The 18,283-nt window shown below is 48.8% G+C and overlaps 1 protein-coding gene across 1 annotated transcript in view; it reads right to left on the reverse strand.

Moving 5' to 3' along the window:
- Positions 1–17,752, reverse strand: part of LOC135822554 (uncharacterized) — a 32,083-nt gene extending 14,331 nt beyond the window's left edge. Inside the window, exons 1-23 of the mRNA XM_065335355.1 lie at positions 16,102–17,752; positions 14,079–14,282; positions 13,608–13,776; positions 13,064–13,204; positions 12,707–12,890; positions 12,178–12,237; positions 11,795–11,929; positions 11,415–11,546; positions 10,756–10,888; positions 10,341–10,469; positions 9,941–10,052; positions 9,241–9,380; positions 8,493–8,742; positions 6,757–7,604; positions 6,399–6,488; positions 5,772–5,898; positions 5,316–5,412; positions 3,367–3,477; positions 2,662–2,832; positions 2,364–2,446; positions 1,552–1,936; positions 866–1,058; positions 206–298 (exon numbers count right to left, since the gene is read on the reverse strand). Of these exons, the coding sequence (XP_065191427.1) occupies positions 206–298; positions 866–1,058; positions 1,552–1,936; positions 2,364–2,446; positions 2,662–2,832; positions 3,367–3,477; positions 5,316–5,412; positions 5,772–5,898; positions 6,399–6,488; positions 6,757–7,604; positions 8,493–8,742; positions 9,241–9,380; positions 9,941–10,052; positions 10,341–10,469; positions 10,756–10,888; positions 11,415–11,546; positions 11,795–11,929; positions 12,178–12,237; positions 12,707–12,890; positions 13,064–13,204; positions 13,608–13,776; positions 14,079–14,282; positions 16,102–16,878 (4,764 nt within the window). The 5' untranslated portion in view covers positions 16,879–17,752. The remainder of the gene's footprint in view (positions 1–205; positions 299–865; positions 1,059–1,551; positions 1,937–2,363; positions 2,447–2,661; positions 2,833–3,366; positions 3,478–5,315; positions 5,413–5,771; positions 5,899–6,398; positions 6,489–6,756; positions 7,605–8,492; positions 8,743–9,240; positions 9,381–9,940; positions 10,053–10,340; positions 10,470–10,755; positions 10,889–11,414; positions 11,547–11,794; positions 11,930–12,177; positions 12,238–12,706; positions 12,891–13,063; positions 13,205–13,607; positions 13,777–14,078; positions 14,283–16,101) is intronic.
- Positions 17,753–18,283: the final 531 nt, after the last annotated feature.

Below are 18,283 nucleotides of genomic sequence, written 5' to 3' on the forward strand. Positions count from 1 at the left end.
ACTTGGTAGTACGTACGATGCATGACTTCAGTTCAGTCATTCTTTCAGTCTATGGTCTGTGCTACCTAGTCTTCCTGAGAGAAATCCAGTTTGCCATGTCACTCGGCTGTGTACTACACAGCCATGCTCGGGTGTAGTGACCGGAATGTACTGGGTCTACACCAGCTATATTACTCCAGCCGTCATCGCATCACAGCCAACTTACGGCATCCTTTAGGAGTTGCTTGAGCCGGGTGTAACACTCCAGGTAGGGCCCGCCAACTCGCTTCATCGGTTCCAGCACACTCTGTAGCTCCGACTGTGAAGAGGTGGCAAGTACGAACACAGCAACACACCAGAGACACAAGAGAGAACAATAGCCTGGTCAGTGCTCTGATTCCAACTTGCAGGACCGGCAGAAGCAGTGTTTGATTGGTCTAGCCATACCCTGGCACCCTAGCCTTTCATACAGTTTGGGTATGATAATAGTGGCTACACGCATGATCTACTCACAGTAAACACACGTTGGTGACCAAAAAGTTGTTCCGCCGGGCCTGCCAAGGGGTGCTACCGCTGTGCAATTGTGGACGTGGTGCCGCACAACAGTATCCCGCATGGACTCTGATACGTGTACTTGCGCAGTGCAGTCTTTTGGTTAGGTTACAGTCACTACTGTGCTTCTGTCAATGATGACAGCTCTAGGAACTGCACATGCCTAACATCAAACTGTTAAACTGTGAACGTATGACATCATACTATGCAGTGTGTCAATGTCCCAATGACATCATCTTCAGGGGAATGATGTCATAATTGCAATAGCAGTACTATGAGTCTATGACAAGGACATTCCTGCATAGTGCATACAGGGCATAGCAGGCTCACTAACCAGCATGATCGGAAACTCCTGGAACACCGCCGGGTACGTGTCCAGCCAGATCTCCAGCACACGCATCGTGTACAAGTGCTCTGACCTTAGCTGGCTGTTGGCGTCTATCGACCACATGCCCTGCGCTTCTCCCCAATCGTTGAAACGCTCGTCGTCCCAGTCGAACAAACTGAAGGTCCGTGGCTCACGAAACCTGTAATGGGCATTCCAGCAAAAGAGGATTCATCATTGTATAGTATGATACATTCATAGTTTTTCATACATACAGTCAACTTCACTTATAACGACACTCGGCGGGGCATCAAAAAGGTGTCCTTATTCGCGAAATGTCGTTATACCCGAAGTCTCATTCTATGTATTACAGTGGGATGGGACTTTGCTCTGGGCATGGAAATGCTGTCGTTATTCGCGAATTGTCGTTATATCCGCAGTCGTTATTAGCGAATTTGACTGTACACGTATTGCTTATAGTGGTGGAGGTTAGATAGCTATTAAATGAAGCAGTCATGTTAGATAGATAGAAAGAACTTGAAGAGAGAACTTGATAAAGAGAGAGAGAGAGAGAGAGAGAGAGAGAGAGAGAGAGAGAGAGAGAGAGAGAGAGAGAGAGAGAGAGAGAGAGAGGAGAGAGAGGGAGAGAGAGAGGGAGAGAGAGGGAGAGGGAGATAGAAGAGAGACTAGCTTACCTGTGGATGAGCAGGCGCAGGAAGATGACCGGGTGGACTATGGTGCGGTAGATGCACAGGACAAAGTCGATGATGCGACCCGGTGACATTCCCTTCTTGCTGGATGGGTTGGAGAGCGGGGCATCGCCTGCCCGACGGACCAGCGGCGGAGATTCGTCGCCAATATCCAGCGAATAGCTTGCACCCGTCGCCCCAGCGGCTGTGTTTGCCGGACTGGTTGCGGTGGTCGTTGACACGATGGGCGTTACGAGAGGCGCCTCGCCCCACAGCTTATCACTGTTGTTACTGGTCAGTAGCTCCACGAGGCGTTCGATGGTGACAGCCCTGGCGGGTGATGACGAGTCACTGTTCATGGTGATGATATCATTACTGGCCAAGATGTTCACTGCAGTGCATGCACAGTGACAGGAAGCAAGTAAACATGCATTAAGCACAGCTAGCACACTCAGATCTGTTAGGCAACCCGCATCCAATTGTGCAGACTAGAAAGCCAATGTTTAACAACTAGCTGGTCTGTGTACGTTGAAGTAGACAGATTCAAATGTAACTTATGATGAAACATGGTCTGCACCTTGAGCTGCCTGGTCCCAGGAGATTCTGGCTTCTGTTAGTGCTTTTTGGCAATATATACTGCATGATCGTGTCATGCCTGTTGCTGCAATGTGCAGTTGTACACTGAGGCATGCACCACGTACGAAATGAATGGCATAGCAAAGACAATGTTAGGTTGCTGCAGAAGCAAGTCCATGGCTTGTTGCTGCAGTGACAATGTCACGGCTGGCTGGTTTGTTTCTGTAGTATGCCTGACTTACCGATCTTAGGATCAAACAAGTACATGTGCCTGACGTTCTGCTTTCCCATGTAAACTAACAGGCGAGCAGCATGATACCGTTGTCTGGTAAGCAAGCACACAAACCAATATATTATACAAGATATAAATAATAGTGAACAAGCAGATAGTGCTAATGTATGGCTAGCAGAAAGAGAGAACTGATACTTCTTCCCCTTAGGCATAAATCCATCTTGACTGTGTGATTTGCCTGGTGTGTGCATGTGTGCTGTGCCCGGGATATCCATCAAAAACCATGCTTATCGCAGCCAGTGTCTCACCTGCCCGAACTGGAGGAGGATAGGAACTGATGCACAGCACCCGGGATGCCGTGTTCGTCCAGAGTGGCGTGCATGTCGTACTGCAGAGCAACGTTGGCGAGAATCTCCAAAGTCAGCGAGACCAAGTGACTGGGATCCTCCAGCGCCCTCTCCTTCAGCAGCAGCAAAGCGCTGTGCACAGGGACAGAACAACAATTCAAGACATCCAGATAGTATGCTTCACGTAAGACATCACAGGCTCTTCAGGCTTGCCTGCTGGGGATCATACTATCCAGTCATGATGTTGTTTATGACATCACACCAAACATTTCTTTCCCGAGTGTTTTGTAAAATTTTGGTAGTTTAAATATAACATCTTTTCATGACTCATCATACGCAGTATCTTCTCGAACTGAAGAGTTACAGCCAGGGAGTAGTAAAATACCTACTCACTGGTCATTGTATAGCGATAATAGAACTGACAAAAACCCGTAACACAAGGCAACAACACCTCAGCAAGAGCTAGAAGCCGGAGGCTAACAAAGCAATGACACTGAGCTGAGGAATGGCGAGTCAAACCGAAGTGCCCGTATTTAGAATTATGGGGTGGAGAGGAATGGATGTCTACTACATGTACGGCGTGCTTTGATGTTGCACTGGGCAGCAACTAACTACGACATACATGTACTTGTTTGCAGTCAATGTATGCTGACTGACAGTACTCACCGCCGGTGGTTGAGGTTCTTCTGCATCTTCTTAAAGTACGACGCCATCGACAGCAGCTTAAGCGTCGAGTGGCGAATGAACATCGAGTAGTCGTTCACAATGCTGAATGAGCTGCCGCGTGAACAGACGCAAAGATCACAGGCACTCAACCAACACAACCAACTGATGCTATCTTAACCCTTTCAGCCCTGACTGGAAAATCACCTCCCACTGGGCCAAAAATGGCAATTTTTGAAAATGCATATTCTGGTCCAAAATTGGTTGGAGATGTTGGGTATGGACATATGCAAAGTGAATGCAAAGAAATTTTGTAGGATTTCATTGTACGAGACTCAGAACACCATATTTAGATATGCGACTTTTGGCGATTTTTCCTCAAAATTCATTCAATTTGGGCAATTGATGACAAAGATCAGACAAGCAATGGCAAGCAGTGCTATAATTGGTCAGTGTTGACTTCAGAATGGAGAAATGTCATAATTATAACATGCTTGATATGATCCTGGTGTTCTACGGCAACCTAGACTAGAGTACAGCAACTCGTTTTATACGGCGCTTGCATCATATGCGACTTCGCGATCCAGAATGGGTCTTTCTTTTCTTGGGCGCCTCGTAAAGCTTGAATCCTCCAGCAGCCCTACCTACTTCAAGACAAAACCATGTGATGGACAATGAGGATGCCGAGTAACTGGAGTAGCAACCACAGCAACTGCATCGGCTATAATAGCAGCCGGTGCAGTGGCAGCGGTTGGCTCACTGTGCTCGGCGCATCCCAGGGTGATTCATCTCTGGCCGCACGCGTACGTACGTACGCGGCACAGGTAAAGTCATATTGATGGAGAATGCAATGCTGCTCATTCTCTGATTTGGACACTCACTGGCAAGACAATCCAGCTATCAAAATAGTCTGAAGCATTCCCTAAACAGCCGAGTGCATACTGCGTACCGGTGTACGTACGCATGAAAATTCAAGAAACAATCGGCTGCGCAATTATTTCTGATAGTGATTCAAAATTGCACAATTGTTGACTATTCTGGATTATTCTGGATTCATATTAGATAGCAATCTCCATCCTGTAGGTGCCTGGCTCTGTACTCAACATACAATACTTACATGTATGCACATCTCTATTGTGATCTGCATGCATGCCTGACCAGTACACTTGACTTCAAATTCAAATATTTTCAAAAATCTGACCTTCAAATTTGATTGCAGTTTGCTTGAGGAATTTCAGCAAACAGGCTCACGACACATAGCTCCTGCTCAGAACACCATGCCTAGGTGTCAGAGACTTCAGCATCGCTTTCCAAATTTCTTTGGTCTCCAGCATCCCCTGCGTCCGAGTCGGCTGCGATCTTTTGAATAGCAGCAAATTCGTAATCCTCAGAAAACGACTCCGACACAATTTCGCTGTCTCCAGAATCATCCTCAGAGTCATTACCCGCCTAACACTGCTTCACAGGACTCCTTCCAACGACACAGAGTAGTTGAGCAACTTACCTTGCCAAGAAACAGCAGGGCAAGATGACGAAAACGAACTTTGAGCAAAACAATTTATTTGAACGATATGCCAAAAATACGCACTTCAAACTCGATGCTCGCAGCTGTTCTGCTGTGCAGACTGGCCACATAGTGACATACGCTGCGTACACGTCGATCAGGGCCTTCAGCCCACTGAGGAACAGTTCCAGGCCCCACTGATGTTGAGGCATCAGTACAAACGCGACGTACACTGAGGACGTATATATACGTCGTCAGTGGGGCAGGTGCACACGTCATGACGTATATATACGTCGACAGTGGTGAAAGGGTTAAGTTCGGTATTTGGAGAGAATACCCTACAAATGACGGTCAAGAGCACCTCGAACTACGAGTAATGTTATCCAAGTGTTTGTCCCTTGTAGGCACTCGTGATAATGAGTATGTGTAGTATGCATGTGCCAGTCACCTTGCTAGCGACCTGCCGTCATACTCGTTCTCGGCCAAGTAGCTACTGCGTCGCTTGTGATGCAGCGGAGGTGTGGCGTGGCGACGTGGATCGATACCTGTAGGTGGACACGTAGGAAGAAGGTTAAACATGTTTCCTGGATCACCAAGTAGTCTTTCCTATTGGTCTACTCCACATAACCATGCCAAACCAACAGCAATAGAAGTTGTGCGAATAATTTCATGGGGGTGAGTCAAGTAGGCTTTTTGTGGGCACTAAGTATACAGCGGAACCGCTTATGGGCGCTACGTATGCAGCGTAAGCTGCTAGCTATTGCAGCGCTGTGCTGTGACTTCGCCAAAGCATCTCAACTGGTGATACAATCGCATAACCTTTATACATTGAGTGGAGAGCTAACATCCACTGGGCAAGGTCAACAGTTAACACCATTCAACAAATGATGCACTTGAGACCTACCTGAGTCGTTGTCCAGTGGAATCAGCAGATCGAGCAGGGGCAGGCAGTTGACTGAGCTGAGCTGTGTAGCGAAGCGGCGTTCCGTCGGAGCACCCAGGAGATCTTCCAACAGGTTCAGGCACGGCAACTACAAACCAGTGCAATCAAACAAAGCAAAAGAGTTTGCCGAAGCAACGAGCTGAAGAACTACTACACATCCTGCAACAGATAATATATCTTATAACGGCAGTAGAAAGTCAGGCACGGGAAACAAGTGGTGTTAGCATTCACTTCAAATGAACATGTCGGCTTTGGGGGCTATCTAGTGCTTGTGAGCAAATTAGCTACTGATGATAGCTACTACGTTGTAGAGCTGTGCATGCTCTTTGTAGCTTAAACAGTAATAATTTTGAGGAGACTGCACTGTACTATACCAGTCAGTTGACGTTGGATATACAGTACCTCAGCTAGAGTGTAGAGATGTGTTGGTGTCCCCTGGAGGTATGTTACACTGCAGTTTCACTGTACATGAACCATTGTGGGCTAAGTGAACAGTGATCCCATCACACCACCACAGTTAAAAGCATAGTCAAGATGACAGGGGAACGTAGTCATCAAAGAGTACAGTTGTTTAATAGTAGCTCTCACCTGCAGAGCTCTTGGTGTGTTGCACATTGATATGACAACGTTCAGCATGCCGGCACTGATAGCAGCCTTGCGGGACTTCAGACCATCCACCTGTGAAGCGAAGCAACGCCACAGGATAGTACCAATTTGAGATCTATGAAGGTAATGACTCGGAAGTAAAAAACTGTAAAATAATACTGAACTGTTCTCTTGTTATCCTGTGTGTGGATGTTATGAGCATGGTAAACAGTGGTTAGGAAAATGTGTGTGTGTGTGGGGGGGGGGGGGAGATAGAGATAGAGACAGACAGAGAGACAGACAGATTGACAGACAGAAAGTCAGACAGACAGACTAGCACGCGGCTCAGTGGGCTCCGTACCTCAAACATGTTCTGCAGCAGATGCGCAATCTTGCTGAGATCCTCGATCCCAGTGTTAGGGGCATGAGCCATGGCCACCAGCCTGTCGGCATTCGATGGCAATGCCAGGTGTGCCAGTAGCTCTTGGTGACATTCCGGATTGCGTGACAACATGTAGAGTAGATGCAGTATAGCACTGGATGCAGACTCCTCGCTGTTATCCTCCTCTTCTTGGTCGATCAGTGCATCTCTCAAACGTTCCTGTGACGTGTCCGTTAGGTTGCCGCTGCGGCTTACAGACGGTCGGCCATCGTCACTGGACGTTGTCCCAGTGGACGTGCCGAACAAGGCAGGTTGAGAAAGAGAGTGCTTGTTACGCTGCAGTGGAGACGGCCGCAGCTCGGGCCGCTCGACGCCGAGCTGGTTCTGTTTCGGCGTGAGCCGCGACTGACTCCAGTCGCTGGACGACGAGAGTGACTTGGGCGGTGTGTTGCGCGGTGATGATGTGATGTGCTCCGACGCATTCCGCGCTACGGTCGCGACCGGCATAGGTTTGCGAGTCAAGGCAGACTTTGATCGTCGCAGCATTATGGAGCTGTCGGACTCCACTGAGCGTTTCTCATCCAACGAGCTTCCTCCTCCCTTCTCAGGGCTTGGCGACACAGATGATGGCTGGTCCGCCGAATCAGTTCTCTTGTGCCGCTTTACCACTCTCTTTGGTATTGCAGTCACAGGAGATGTCACGGGCTCTCTGGTGGAATCAATCACCGGCGAGTCGTGTTTTGGACTGCTCTCTTTCTTGGCAACTGCTTCTGGTGCTGCAGCTGCTGGCGCAGTCCTTGTAGGAGACTCCTTGCTTTTACTCTCATCTGAAGACAAGACATGAGAAGGCAACAATATAACTTTTTTCTTCCTTTCGAGCATGCTTGCAAGTGTTGAGGTTTGGAGAGAAAGAAGCAGTCGGCGAGTGGCCTATAACTTCCTAACAATAGAAGTGACATCAGAAGTATTCTGCAATAGGGCATATCAGGGCTGCATGGCTGAAAGCAAAGATGCAATTGGCACTGCAAATGTAGCAGTACTCTAACACAATGCACACGTAGGTATTGTTCGGAGTAACAACCGGGCATCCAGCAGAACAGTGTAGTACACATACACTGGCTTAGACGGTTCTAGTGCTGCATCACTATATTCCACAAGCGAAGATTTGAGTCTGTTTCTGTTCAATAGCCTGGTACTGCTGCTGCCGTCAGGTGTATGGCTGCCTTTGTATAAAGCGTTCATTCACATCAGTATCTGAGTTGCTCGTATCGAACGATGTCATAAGCACAGCAATGGATCGCATGTCTATACTAAATGCATAGCCAATACGGTGCCGGCATAGTTCAAATTATCTCTACTGGTATGACTGTTGGACTACACGTAGTGGTGTTGAATAGGGGCGTATCAACGGTAGGCGTAGGTCCTCCGACTGCTTTGGAGGCGCTGACTCACACCTCTACTAAATGCATCGCTAATACTATTCAAATGATCTCTACTTTTGAAGTCTAGGAACTTTGAAGCTCTATTGCAGCCTTGTTGTCTTTTACTTCACCTCCAATCCGCAACACACAACCAGTCCTTGGCTATACCACGTACAGAAATTGTTTCCAAATTTTCATCCAGGAGGGCATTATCATGGAAGTGAAGCAAAAGATGATGACTACTGATAATATTATTATGACTGCTACATGTAGTGGTGTTGAATAGAGGCTTACCGGTGGTAGCAGGAGGTCCTCCAACCGCTTTTGAGGCGCTGACTCGTCGTGACATGGGCCGTGACGGCATGTCTCGCTCGCCGTTGCTGCTCGCTCGTGTGCTGAGCTGCTCCATCTCCCTGTCCATCAGCTGATCTAACTGCTCCTTGATGACGCTGCTGTTGGAGCGCGGGATGTGCAGTGGTGGCAGGTCACCTCCCGGTATGGTCAAGTGCGCCTGGTTGCTGGGACTGCTACCGGTTGTCACCTCCTGTAACAGGCAACGACACACAGGGTTTAGTGGTTGATTTTTCTTTTGACCAGACGAGACCAGACGAGACGACGCTTGCAGACACCAACACGAGCACTGCACCAGTCACACTCCACAAAAGCTGAAAGTTGCTCCTGACAAGCCTTGTTTCGTTCCATTATGATGTTCCATCGTTCCATTATGATGTTGGGAACTCATCAGATCACTGAGGATTTAGTCTGACTGTGTACTGAACACCTAGTCCAGGGCATCCAGAAAAGCCGGCTGTCATTGGATTTATATAGACAGGCGGTCTTCCTACACAGATATACCGTATATTGAACCCGGAGGGAAGATTAATCTAATGTGTGTAGAAACATGAAGACCAGGCTTATGTGCCAAATTCCGGCATCCTCAGGATAGGGCACGTATATATAAACATGCTTCTACCCAACGGCCAGTACTAGACACGTTGTACAGGCAGCCGACGTTAAAATGCAAACTACCTCCCAAACTAACCCGATATGTCTCGTCCAGCTGCTTCAAGCTCTCTTGCTTCAGCCTGGCCTGTGCATCCCAAGACGTGGCGTCGCCGTTGCCACGGGTATCTTCAACTAGTGCCGCCATGGCCTTCATGTCGGCGCTGAATGGCTCTCCATCTGCGAAGACCAAAGGGAGCCAGCACAAGTAGCAACATGGGATTACGTGTGTGAGCCTGTCAACAGTTTTTAACTCCCCGAGGCCAGAGGTACGGTACCAGTGTGAACATCTTTGTGTGATCGCTAAGATGAACACAATTGATATCTCAGACACCAACTTGTGTAACATTACAATGGTTGTTCTCCCCGCAGTCATCTCCATGTATCCGTTGTGTGAGCACAGCACCATACTCGTACTAGGGAAGGCTTGTATAGGATAATAAAATAAATTTCAGGGTTCGCGTGAGACTCGGCTGGAAGCCGAGTTTTCCGTATCCGCCGTGGGAACGCCACCACCCTCTAGGATCAAAGGCGCAGATGCAGCGCCTAAACGGTGGGAGGTGAGTAGATCAGACCCACCACCAAGTGGTCAAAGACCGAAATCCCATTGTATAGCATGGTATGTGACTATGCGTACAGTGGTCATACAATCATTATGTTCATGTGGGTAACGCCGCTACAGGGTTTGCTTGCCGGCATTAACACAATTCAGTGTGCTGCCAAACAAGGTCTGTCCGTACCTTCAAGTTCATTGAATGGTGTTGTTGGCGGAGCAAATGGAGCATGAGGACTGCTGAGACCTGACGAATGACGATCATCGGATGCCTCCAAGATGTCTGCAATCGTCGTCACCTGGGTATCAGAATAGGCAGGTGGGAATGCCTGGTTAGTGTGAGCGTGCAGGTGCATGCATGTCCGTGCTCCATTTCTGTTGTGCTGCTGACATATACAGCCCCATGAATAGACTATGGGCCACATTTACCCGCAATGCATGTACTTTCATGTGCCGCTGTTTCATTTCCACAAGCAAACAAAATGGATTAAGAAGAGGAGCTTTTTAAGAATGTTCAAATTCACCCACGTCCAATAGCATGCCGTTATGAATTTCAAGCCAGCATGGCCGTACACTGAGAATCTCACCTCTGGTGATGGAACCAGGGCTGTTGTGGTCTCGGTCTCATCCTCTTCTGCTGTTGTTGTGAGGCTTGGCAGCTTGGACAGGGCACCGGAGAGCGAGGACACCAGGCGTTTCTGCATCTCCTTCAACTCCTGCAGGAAATACGCAGTACAGCATGCAGACACAATCACGGGTGTTTTGATCAAACTGTGCCAGTCCTATTCCTGCTCGCCGGCATATACGTGCTTGCGCGTGGATGTATTTTAATATGAACCCCTGCAAATATATGCGGCATGCACTAACGCTATGCACTGTTAGTATGTGCAAGGATTGTGACCTATGGTCGAAATGCTTAAAAAAACACGAGCCGTTCTGAAGATGTCCTCTCTGAACTGCTAGTGTCGCTATCAATAACTGGTTGGTAGCCTCCTGACTCACGGGTAGAATATCCGTAGGTTTGACCTTGGCTTTGCTCTCCACGCCGATAGCTGCGCCATGCTCTACCAGTGCATAGGTGCATTCCAGGTAGCGTCCTTGCTGGGCAGTAACGCAGTGATGCAGCGGAGTAGAGCTGCACATGATCGAAACAGAAGACATCATCGGAAGTATTGGTATTGCATGGTGATATCATTCCTATGGTAACATTATCAAATTATTGGTACAGCACTTTCTCACGAGGAAAATTGTGTTTGTCAACCATCCCAAGGAGAGCAGAAAGTTGGTATTCATAGATGCGTGGTCTTTTACACGGCTCTGCATCGCATTGTCTTGATGCATGGTCCAATATCTGAATATAGTCTACATGTACCCTGGTCTCGGCTTGGTCGAACACTCTTTCTGGTGAGCATTCGAAGTTTTCCTGCCCTCGTGCAAAGCTCACGGTGCTTTTCGCAGTTAGTGCGCTCTGATTTTGATGCTTTGAGTCGGTTTAGAAAAAAAGTGCTTTGTTGTTTGCTGGCGTTCATTGTGATAGGTTCGGCCAGTCACTCCAAGCTCTGCTGAGGGGACCTGACAAGGTCCAAGCAGCTAGACCTCCAGAGTTTGAACGTGCCTGTACGTACACTGCATTCTTTTCATCAATAGTGGTGCCCGCTTACCCCCAGTGATCGACGGCGTTGATCTCAGCGTTCAGCTTGAGCAGCAGGCGCAGCACGTCCCTGCAGCCACGCACCGCACAGCGATGCAGCGGCGTCCATCCAAACATGTCGCGTGTCTCAAGCCGACAGCCACTGCAACGAACAGTATAAGAGCGCAGCAATAGCATCAACGACAACAAAGACAACAACAATATCTTTAAAAGATTTGAAACGGTAGCAGCAGAGTTCCAAGGCTGGTATGTATTCAAAGTCACTGTAAATGCTTCGAGCATACATCTGTTATACTTGTGACATACTTCTTTCTTAGGTGTTTAACCCTAGCAACTACCCTTTAAAGAGCTACCTGCATTATCTACTTCTCCACCGCAGTAGTGTCTCACCTTTTGGAGAGTATCTTGACGGCATCAGCATTCTCCAGTGCCGCGGCGTAATGCATGAGGTTGTGGTTGCTGCCATCTTCTCCGTTTGCCGGGATTGTCGTCTCGAGAAGTAGCTGCAACTTCTCATTGTCGCCACTGTGGGTAGGAACAAAGAGACTCAACATGTCGCTATTGCTAGGCGTACAATCATATTGCTATAGGGTGTGACAACTCTTCTTGTGAGTATCCAGCGGAAATTGCGAGGTGTCCTGGACCGTTAAAAAGCGCTAACCAAAATGGAGGAGTTACTTCTGTTTCAACTGTTCAACTGTTGGCTATTCTACCACTTCAACATGACACCACAAGCTCTTCACACATTGAAGTGTGGAAACACTGCTGCTCACCTGCCGATTGCGTACAGCGCCGCCTGGTAGTCGTTGTCTGCTTCGCTGCTGCTCCGTAACCTGAAGGAGAAACGGGGAAGCGGGGAGTGATAACTGTCAGTTTCCGGTGCCTAATTGTCACACTATCTGACATATAATCTCGTTACCTTGGTGGACTGTTGGTCATAACTTGTAACAATGTGGTCCTTCCTCTTTTAAATGATAACAGTGTTTGACAATAATTATGACAATGTAGTCTTCTAGTGGGCAGGAGTATAGTAGCCATTGAGTCTGGATAGTGAGCTTTGCTTTGGCTGCCTGGAGTCTATTTCAGTTGACCGCTCATCTTCCGATTTAAATGAAGGTGAGAATGAGTTGCTTGTAATGATACCAGATAGCTTGCACAGTGTCAGTTGCATGGCCAGACCCATCCACATGGAGTGGTGCAAGCCGGTATGAGGCGGAGCAAAAAGCAGTACAAATTTCTACCCTGGCTGAAACAGATCAATCTGAAACTGGAAGCAGAATCATCGGGCATTATACACAGTACCTGCAGTTGCTCCTCAGCTGTGCGTTGCTCAATATCAGCTGACTGGTCTCGGTGGAGAGGTCGGACGCGTGCACACCACTGTTCTCGTCCAGCTCTGCCTCGACGGCCAGCGCTGCCTGTGAGTGATGTGGCAATGTGTTGCCAGGACTGGAGTAGGCTTGTGAGCTGCCCGATGCTTCAGAGCCTATCACCAGAGAAACGGAAACACATCACCGATCAAAAGATATCGCATAGGAAAGGGAGAAAATCCAAGTGGAAAAAATGTTCTGAATATCAATATCTTGTGAGTATTAGATGGGACACAGGTTGACATTCCCCAACTTTAGGTGAGCAGTACACAGGACAACAGTAACTGACCAATTGATGACGCCATGCTGAGCGTGTTGTGATGACGCAGCTCCGGCGTGACGTGGTGCACGGTCTCGTTCTGACGCTCCTGCACCGTGCCGAGACTGCCAGACAGGTGGCTTGGCGACATGCCTGCGCTGACTGGACGACCTGACACAACAACAACAACAACATGCAGCAACAACAAGCTATCGTAAAGATTACCTGTATCCACTAGCTGAGTGAAAGGAAAAGGGAAAAAGTCTGAGGAAAAAATGGAATGTCACCACCAGGACTCGAACCAGGGACCTTTGCTTGAGGCAAGCTATGCTCTACCCACTGAGCTATGGTGTAGCTACATTAACTGTACTCCCAGTGATTCCAATGCACGCACACAGACAACGGTAACCTGCGGGTCCAGTAAGCTATTGAGTACACTGGACTAGGTCCAGATATTCGCACTGCCCAGCCAGGCGCCAGTGCAACTTATGCATGATCATCGACAAAGATACCTGCGAGTTCAATGAGCTATTGAGTAATTATGACCGCCTAGCCAGGCGCCAATACAACTTACCTCCGTGGTGGCCGCTGAGTGCGGACAAGGAGCCGGACAGGCCGCTGTGTATGCTGACGTTGCTCTGACGGCTGTGTGTGCCACCACCACCACCACCGCCGTGTGAAGTGTGCAGGGCGCTATGACTACCGTGATGGTGTGACGTGTCCGTACCACGACCACTGTCAGCCTGCATGGCACAAAAGAGACAAACACATACACACACATAACATACACACGCCCAACGATGGCCGTGAAATGATTCGTAGCAAACTCTGAGCTGGTGACTCGGAAGTACAGCGTAGGTAGGTAGTTCTGTGATTCTTGAACTATGACCAGGCGACATACTGTACAGCTGAAAACTCTTTATAAAAATGGCCAACATCAAGTAGGCATAGTGTGATAACACGGGTACTACCGTGTCACTAAATAAGATCCGAATGAGGAATGGTTGCTATTATTTCTTGCTAAGGCACACGATGCATCACTTACCTCATTCAGAGACCGTCGTCGGCGTGCCGGAGGACTGGGACTGCTGGACGACATGGATAGTACAGCGTTGCTATCCGTGTCATGTCGGCTGAAGATGCTGCCTTCGTTGCGCTCCACGGTGGAGCTGCTGTTGCCAGGCCGCATCATGGACTTCTGGCCGAGCTCCATGAACGTATAGGCGATGCACTGTACCAGTCGATAGGCCTATACAGCATACACACAGAGTAGAATTGATCCTTGACGGTGGGTGCATTCCATACACACAGAGTATGAATATGAAGGCTTGGCGGTGGTGGCGTTCCGATTTTTTTCACGGTTTGTGCCGCGAGACTCGGCTGGAGGCCGGGTCTTCCGTATCCGTAGCAACGCCACCACACTCTATGGATCAAGGCGCAGATGCAGCTCCTAAAACGTTTCCTTTGGATGGGGAGAAGTCTAACTGAGTCTCACGCGAACTGTGAGATTATTCGGATCATGAGTTTGGTGTGTCAAGCCGCAGAGCAAGCATTATCAGGCACATTAAGAGTACAAAACCAGGTTATATACTCTTGGTCACATCAGGAGTACATAATTATAGTTATGAACTCTTGGTCACATCAGGAGTACATATGTAGTTATGTACTCTTGGTCACATCAGGAGTACATATGTAGTTATGTACTCTTGGTCACATCAGGAGTACATATGTAGTTATGTACTCTTGGTCACATCAGGAGTACATATGTAGTTATGTACTCTTGGTCACATCAGGAGTACATATGTAGTTATATACTCTTGGTCACATCAGGAGTACATATGTAGTTGTATACTCTTGGTCACATCAGGAGTACATATGTAGTTATATACTCTTGGTCACATCAGGAGTACATATGTAGTTATATACTCTTGGTCACATCAGGAGTACATAACTATAGTTATGAACTCTTGGTCACATGCATCACGCAAAACTGAGTTTCCCAGCGTGCACACATGTACGCACGTAGCATTCGTCTTCTTAATAGTGTCCTCGAGGTGGTGCGTCCATGACATGTCATAATGTGGTAGCTGCCAGCAACGCAGTTGTCATTGTCCCAACTGTGTGTCTATAGGTGATGTCGCGATGAGCTCATCAACTCACTCATTCACTGCGTTGCACTGCCATACAGTGAACAATGAAGGAGCGTCATACTGCCGAGTCAGACCTGCTTTTGACATATATCCTGAGCAGAGTGTTGAATTGTAATTTTGTAATGAATGGACTGCCGGAGAGCAAGGCAAACATCCGTGCATTGCAGGTCCGATGAGCGCTTTCTTTTGACAGTCATCACGACTCTGAGCATTGTCTGCACTTACAGTGAGTTAGAATGATGATGTGACTCAATGAACTGCAGTTGGGACAGGACTGACTCAAAGGCACAAACTCGGTATGGCAGTTCCACACATGAGTCTTGCCTACTTTCAATGAGCTAGTGTTCAATGAGAACATGCAGAGGAACCGTCTTCCTGTCAAAGTCATGTGCATGTACTGAGAAGCTAGACCGTTTCCTAAGATGTCTTTCTCGTAGATTGTGTAATGTTTCATAGAAATGAAACAGTGGGTAAAATATCCCACAAAGAAATCCCTACACCAGAAACACTTGCAGCAGCTCCACGATTTGCAGGATTTGAACGTGCCCCCCCCCCCCATGATAATTAATTACGAAAATATTTCGGAAATCACTTTCCAGAATTTACAATGGAGCGGACACAACCAGCTGTTTCCCTGCCGAGGCTCACCACTTTGGATAGTACGGAAGCTGCAGAAGCACCGCCATTGCACTGTGCACACAACCACGTTGCTGGCCAAAGAAATCCAACCTCATGAATAAAATAGCATTGCCGGGCACTACGCAGCCCTAGCACTACACATACTGGTCTGTGCACTCGAACATGGCGCAACTTTATTCATGAGGTTGGATTTCTCTGGTCAGTACTGTATGTTCTAGACTGTCTTTTTAAGATGTTGACCATATAACATGATGCCGGCCCGGGTCTGAGCACGCTTACCTCTGTATGGTTCTTAGCGCGGAACACATGGCACCAGTGCACACGCCGCTGGGCTATCTGCCCGCTGCTCATGCGAATCGGCGCCAGCTCCGTCATGTTCAGGGCAAAGTGCTCGGTGCCCGTGTTCGCCGACTTGGACTTGCCGTACAGGTTCTCCTGCAGGCACATGGCGATCGTGCTGCAGTGCGCTCGGAATATTGGCACCCGCTCTCTCTGCTGCCGCGGCGTGCTGTCCGATCCACTGGAGCGTACGCTGGACGACGACGAGTTCGGATAGTCTATCGAGTCGTCCAGGACCTCTCCGCGGCCAGAGCTCTGTCGCCCGTTGCTCTTTAGCCGACTATGTCTACTGTGACTGCTGCTAGTATTACTACCGCCTGCTGCACTCTTGCCTCCTGTCTCGTCTCCAATTGTGCTGTTACTGCCTGTGGATCCACTGCCTGCACCCTCATACAGCGTTAGCTGATCACGCTTCAAACAGAACTCTACCAATCTGGCGTGCTTTCCGGGCACAAGCGACTTCCCCGCCTTGCTCTTCAGCTCGCCAATGGTGGCGATCATGGTCGGGATGGACTTCGAGTCCGACACCTGCAGCGCGCCGAGATAGTACACTTCGGCGGTGATCTCCGATGTGGGGAGACCCTGCTGGGGTGTTCCACCAGTGCTGCCCTGACGCTGGCTCTGGCTGGCCTTGCGTCGTTCGCCATCAGAGCGCTGCTTTTGCTGTTGCTGTTGGGCAGCCGCATCGCCAACCGATTTTCGTCTGAACGGCCACATCCTATTCCAAACTGGCCTCGAATTCCTACTCAGTCCTCGCCTAGTGTCAGCGAGCAGTTATTCCATACTACTCCACCGAACACCAACGTGCTGGTCGCAACAATTCTGCTCCACCATCACTCCGGGCCTCTCCAGAAAGCTCATTTTCTCAAGCACAGGGCACTTGACGCATGGGCCGCGAATTACTGGCGTTCCTTTCGTCCTAACAATGTGATTGAGAAAAATCTGTCAACAGAAACCTTCTTTGCGCGGTGACTGCGCCCGGACTACCATCGACTTCCTTTCGTTTGACGTCGGTACACAAACGGGATGCTTCTCGATCTCTCTGGGTCGGAGAAGCCAGCTCCACAACAACAAGTAGTTCTGCTTACAATCCTATCGCTGTGACCCGTTCTATCCCAGGATCTGTTGAGCCTGTGGAGACCGGCCCTATCGGACAGTAGAATACGAAAGCGGCGGTAGGGAGACTACTAGTAGCACTGGACTGGTGGTCGAACAATTCTACTACACAATAATGCAGACGAAATTCATCCAGTCATTCGCACACTGACTTTGCCTAGAACATGCAGTGCACGAATGGTCCCGAGTGGAGTCTGCACCGTCCCAGCGACTACGCCTTCGAATGAGACCGGGATTTTCAACGGTCAGCTAGATATGGATTATAATTATGGTCCGAGTTGTCTGACACACCGCAATCTCACTCACATACTCTCGAGTTCCACCACGCATTACATCGATTCTACACTAGATCATACACGACTGTTTCGTGTGCAGTGAAATCAGCTTCTTCTTCTAGTTCTAGTCTAGACATCTCTCACAATCACACATTGTCTGTTGGGGTTGACACGTCGTGCACCTTTCGTACCTGTTATGGCCTGCGACAGGGCAGCGTCCATTCGTCAGCATGCACTGGTCAACAAGGCCAACGATGCGTAATGTCAAGCGCTGGCCGCAGCGCTGACCAACCTGTCTAGCCAGACGTCAAGTTGTTTACGCTTTTCAGGATTGTCCGGATAGGGGCGAACACGTAGCATGCTTGCACGATCGACCGCTGTTCAAGTATTAGTTGACGGCTCGTTCGCGTGGTGGAGTATGAGTCCAACGAGCGCTATCGGTCACATGTACAGTACCATGTGTGCAGCTTTATCAGTGAATCGCTGGAGGGATTCGCAGCCCCGACGAACTACGGAGTAATGCAGCTTGAGAGGCTGCTGCTTGGTTGCCGGGCCAGAAGTGTCTTTCCAACAAAAGACAGTACGAAAGTAGCGTATGAGCACATTGCATGCGGCAGCAGGCGGGTATTATTACATTGAAGGTGCAGTTGACTGAACGACCGAGTACTAGTAAACACATTTGCCTGCAGGTTACAATGCGGGTCACGGAATAAGTCAACAGGTGCTTCAGA

The sequence above is a fragment of the Sycon ciliatum genome, chromosome 8 (genome assembly GCF_964019385.1).
Source record: "Sycon ciliatum chromosome 8, ocSycCili1.1, whole genome shotgun sequence".
In the NCBI taxonomy this organism is placed as follows: Eukaryota; Metazoa; Porifera; class Calcarea; order Leucosolenida; family Sycettidae; genus Sycon; species Sycon ciliatum.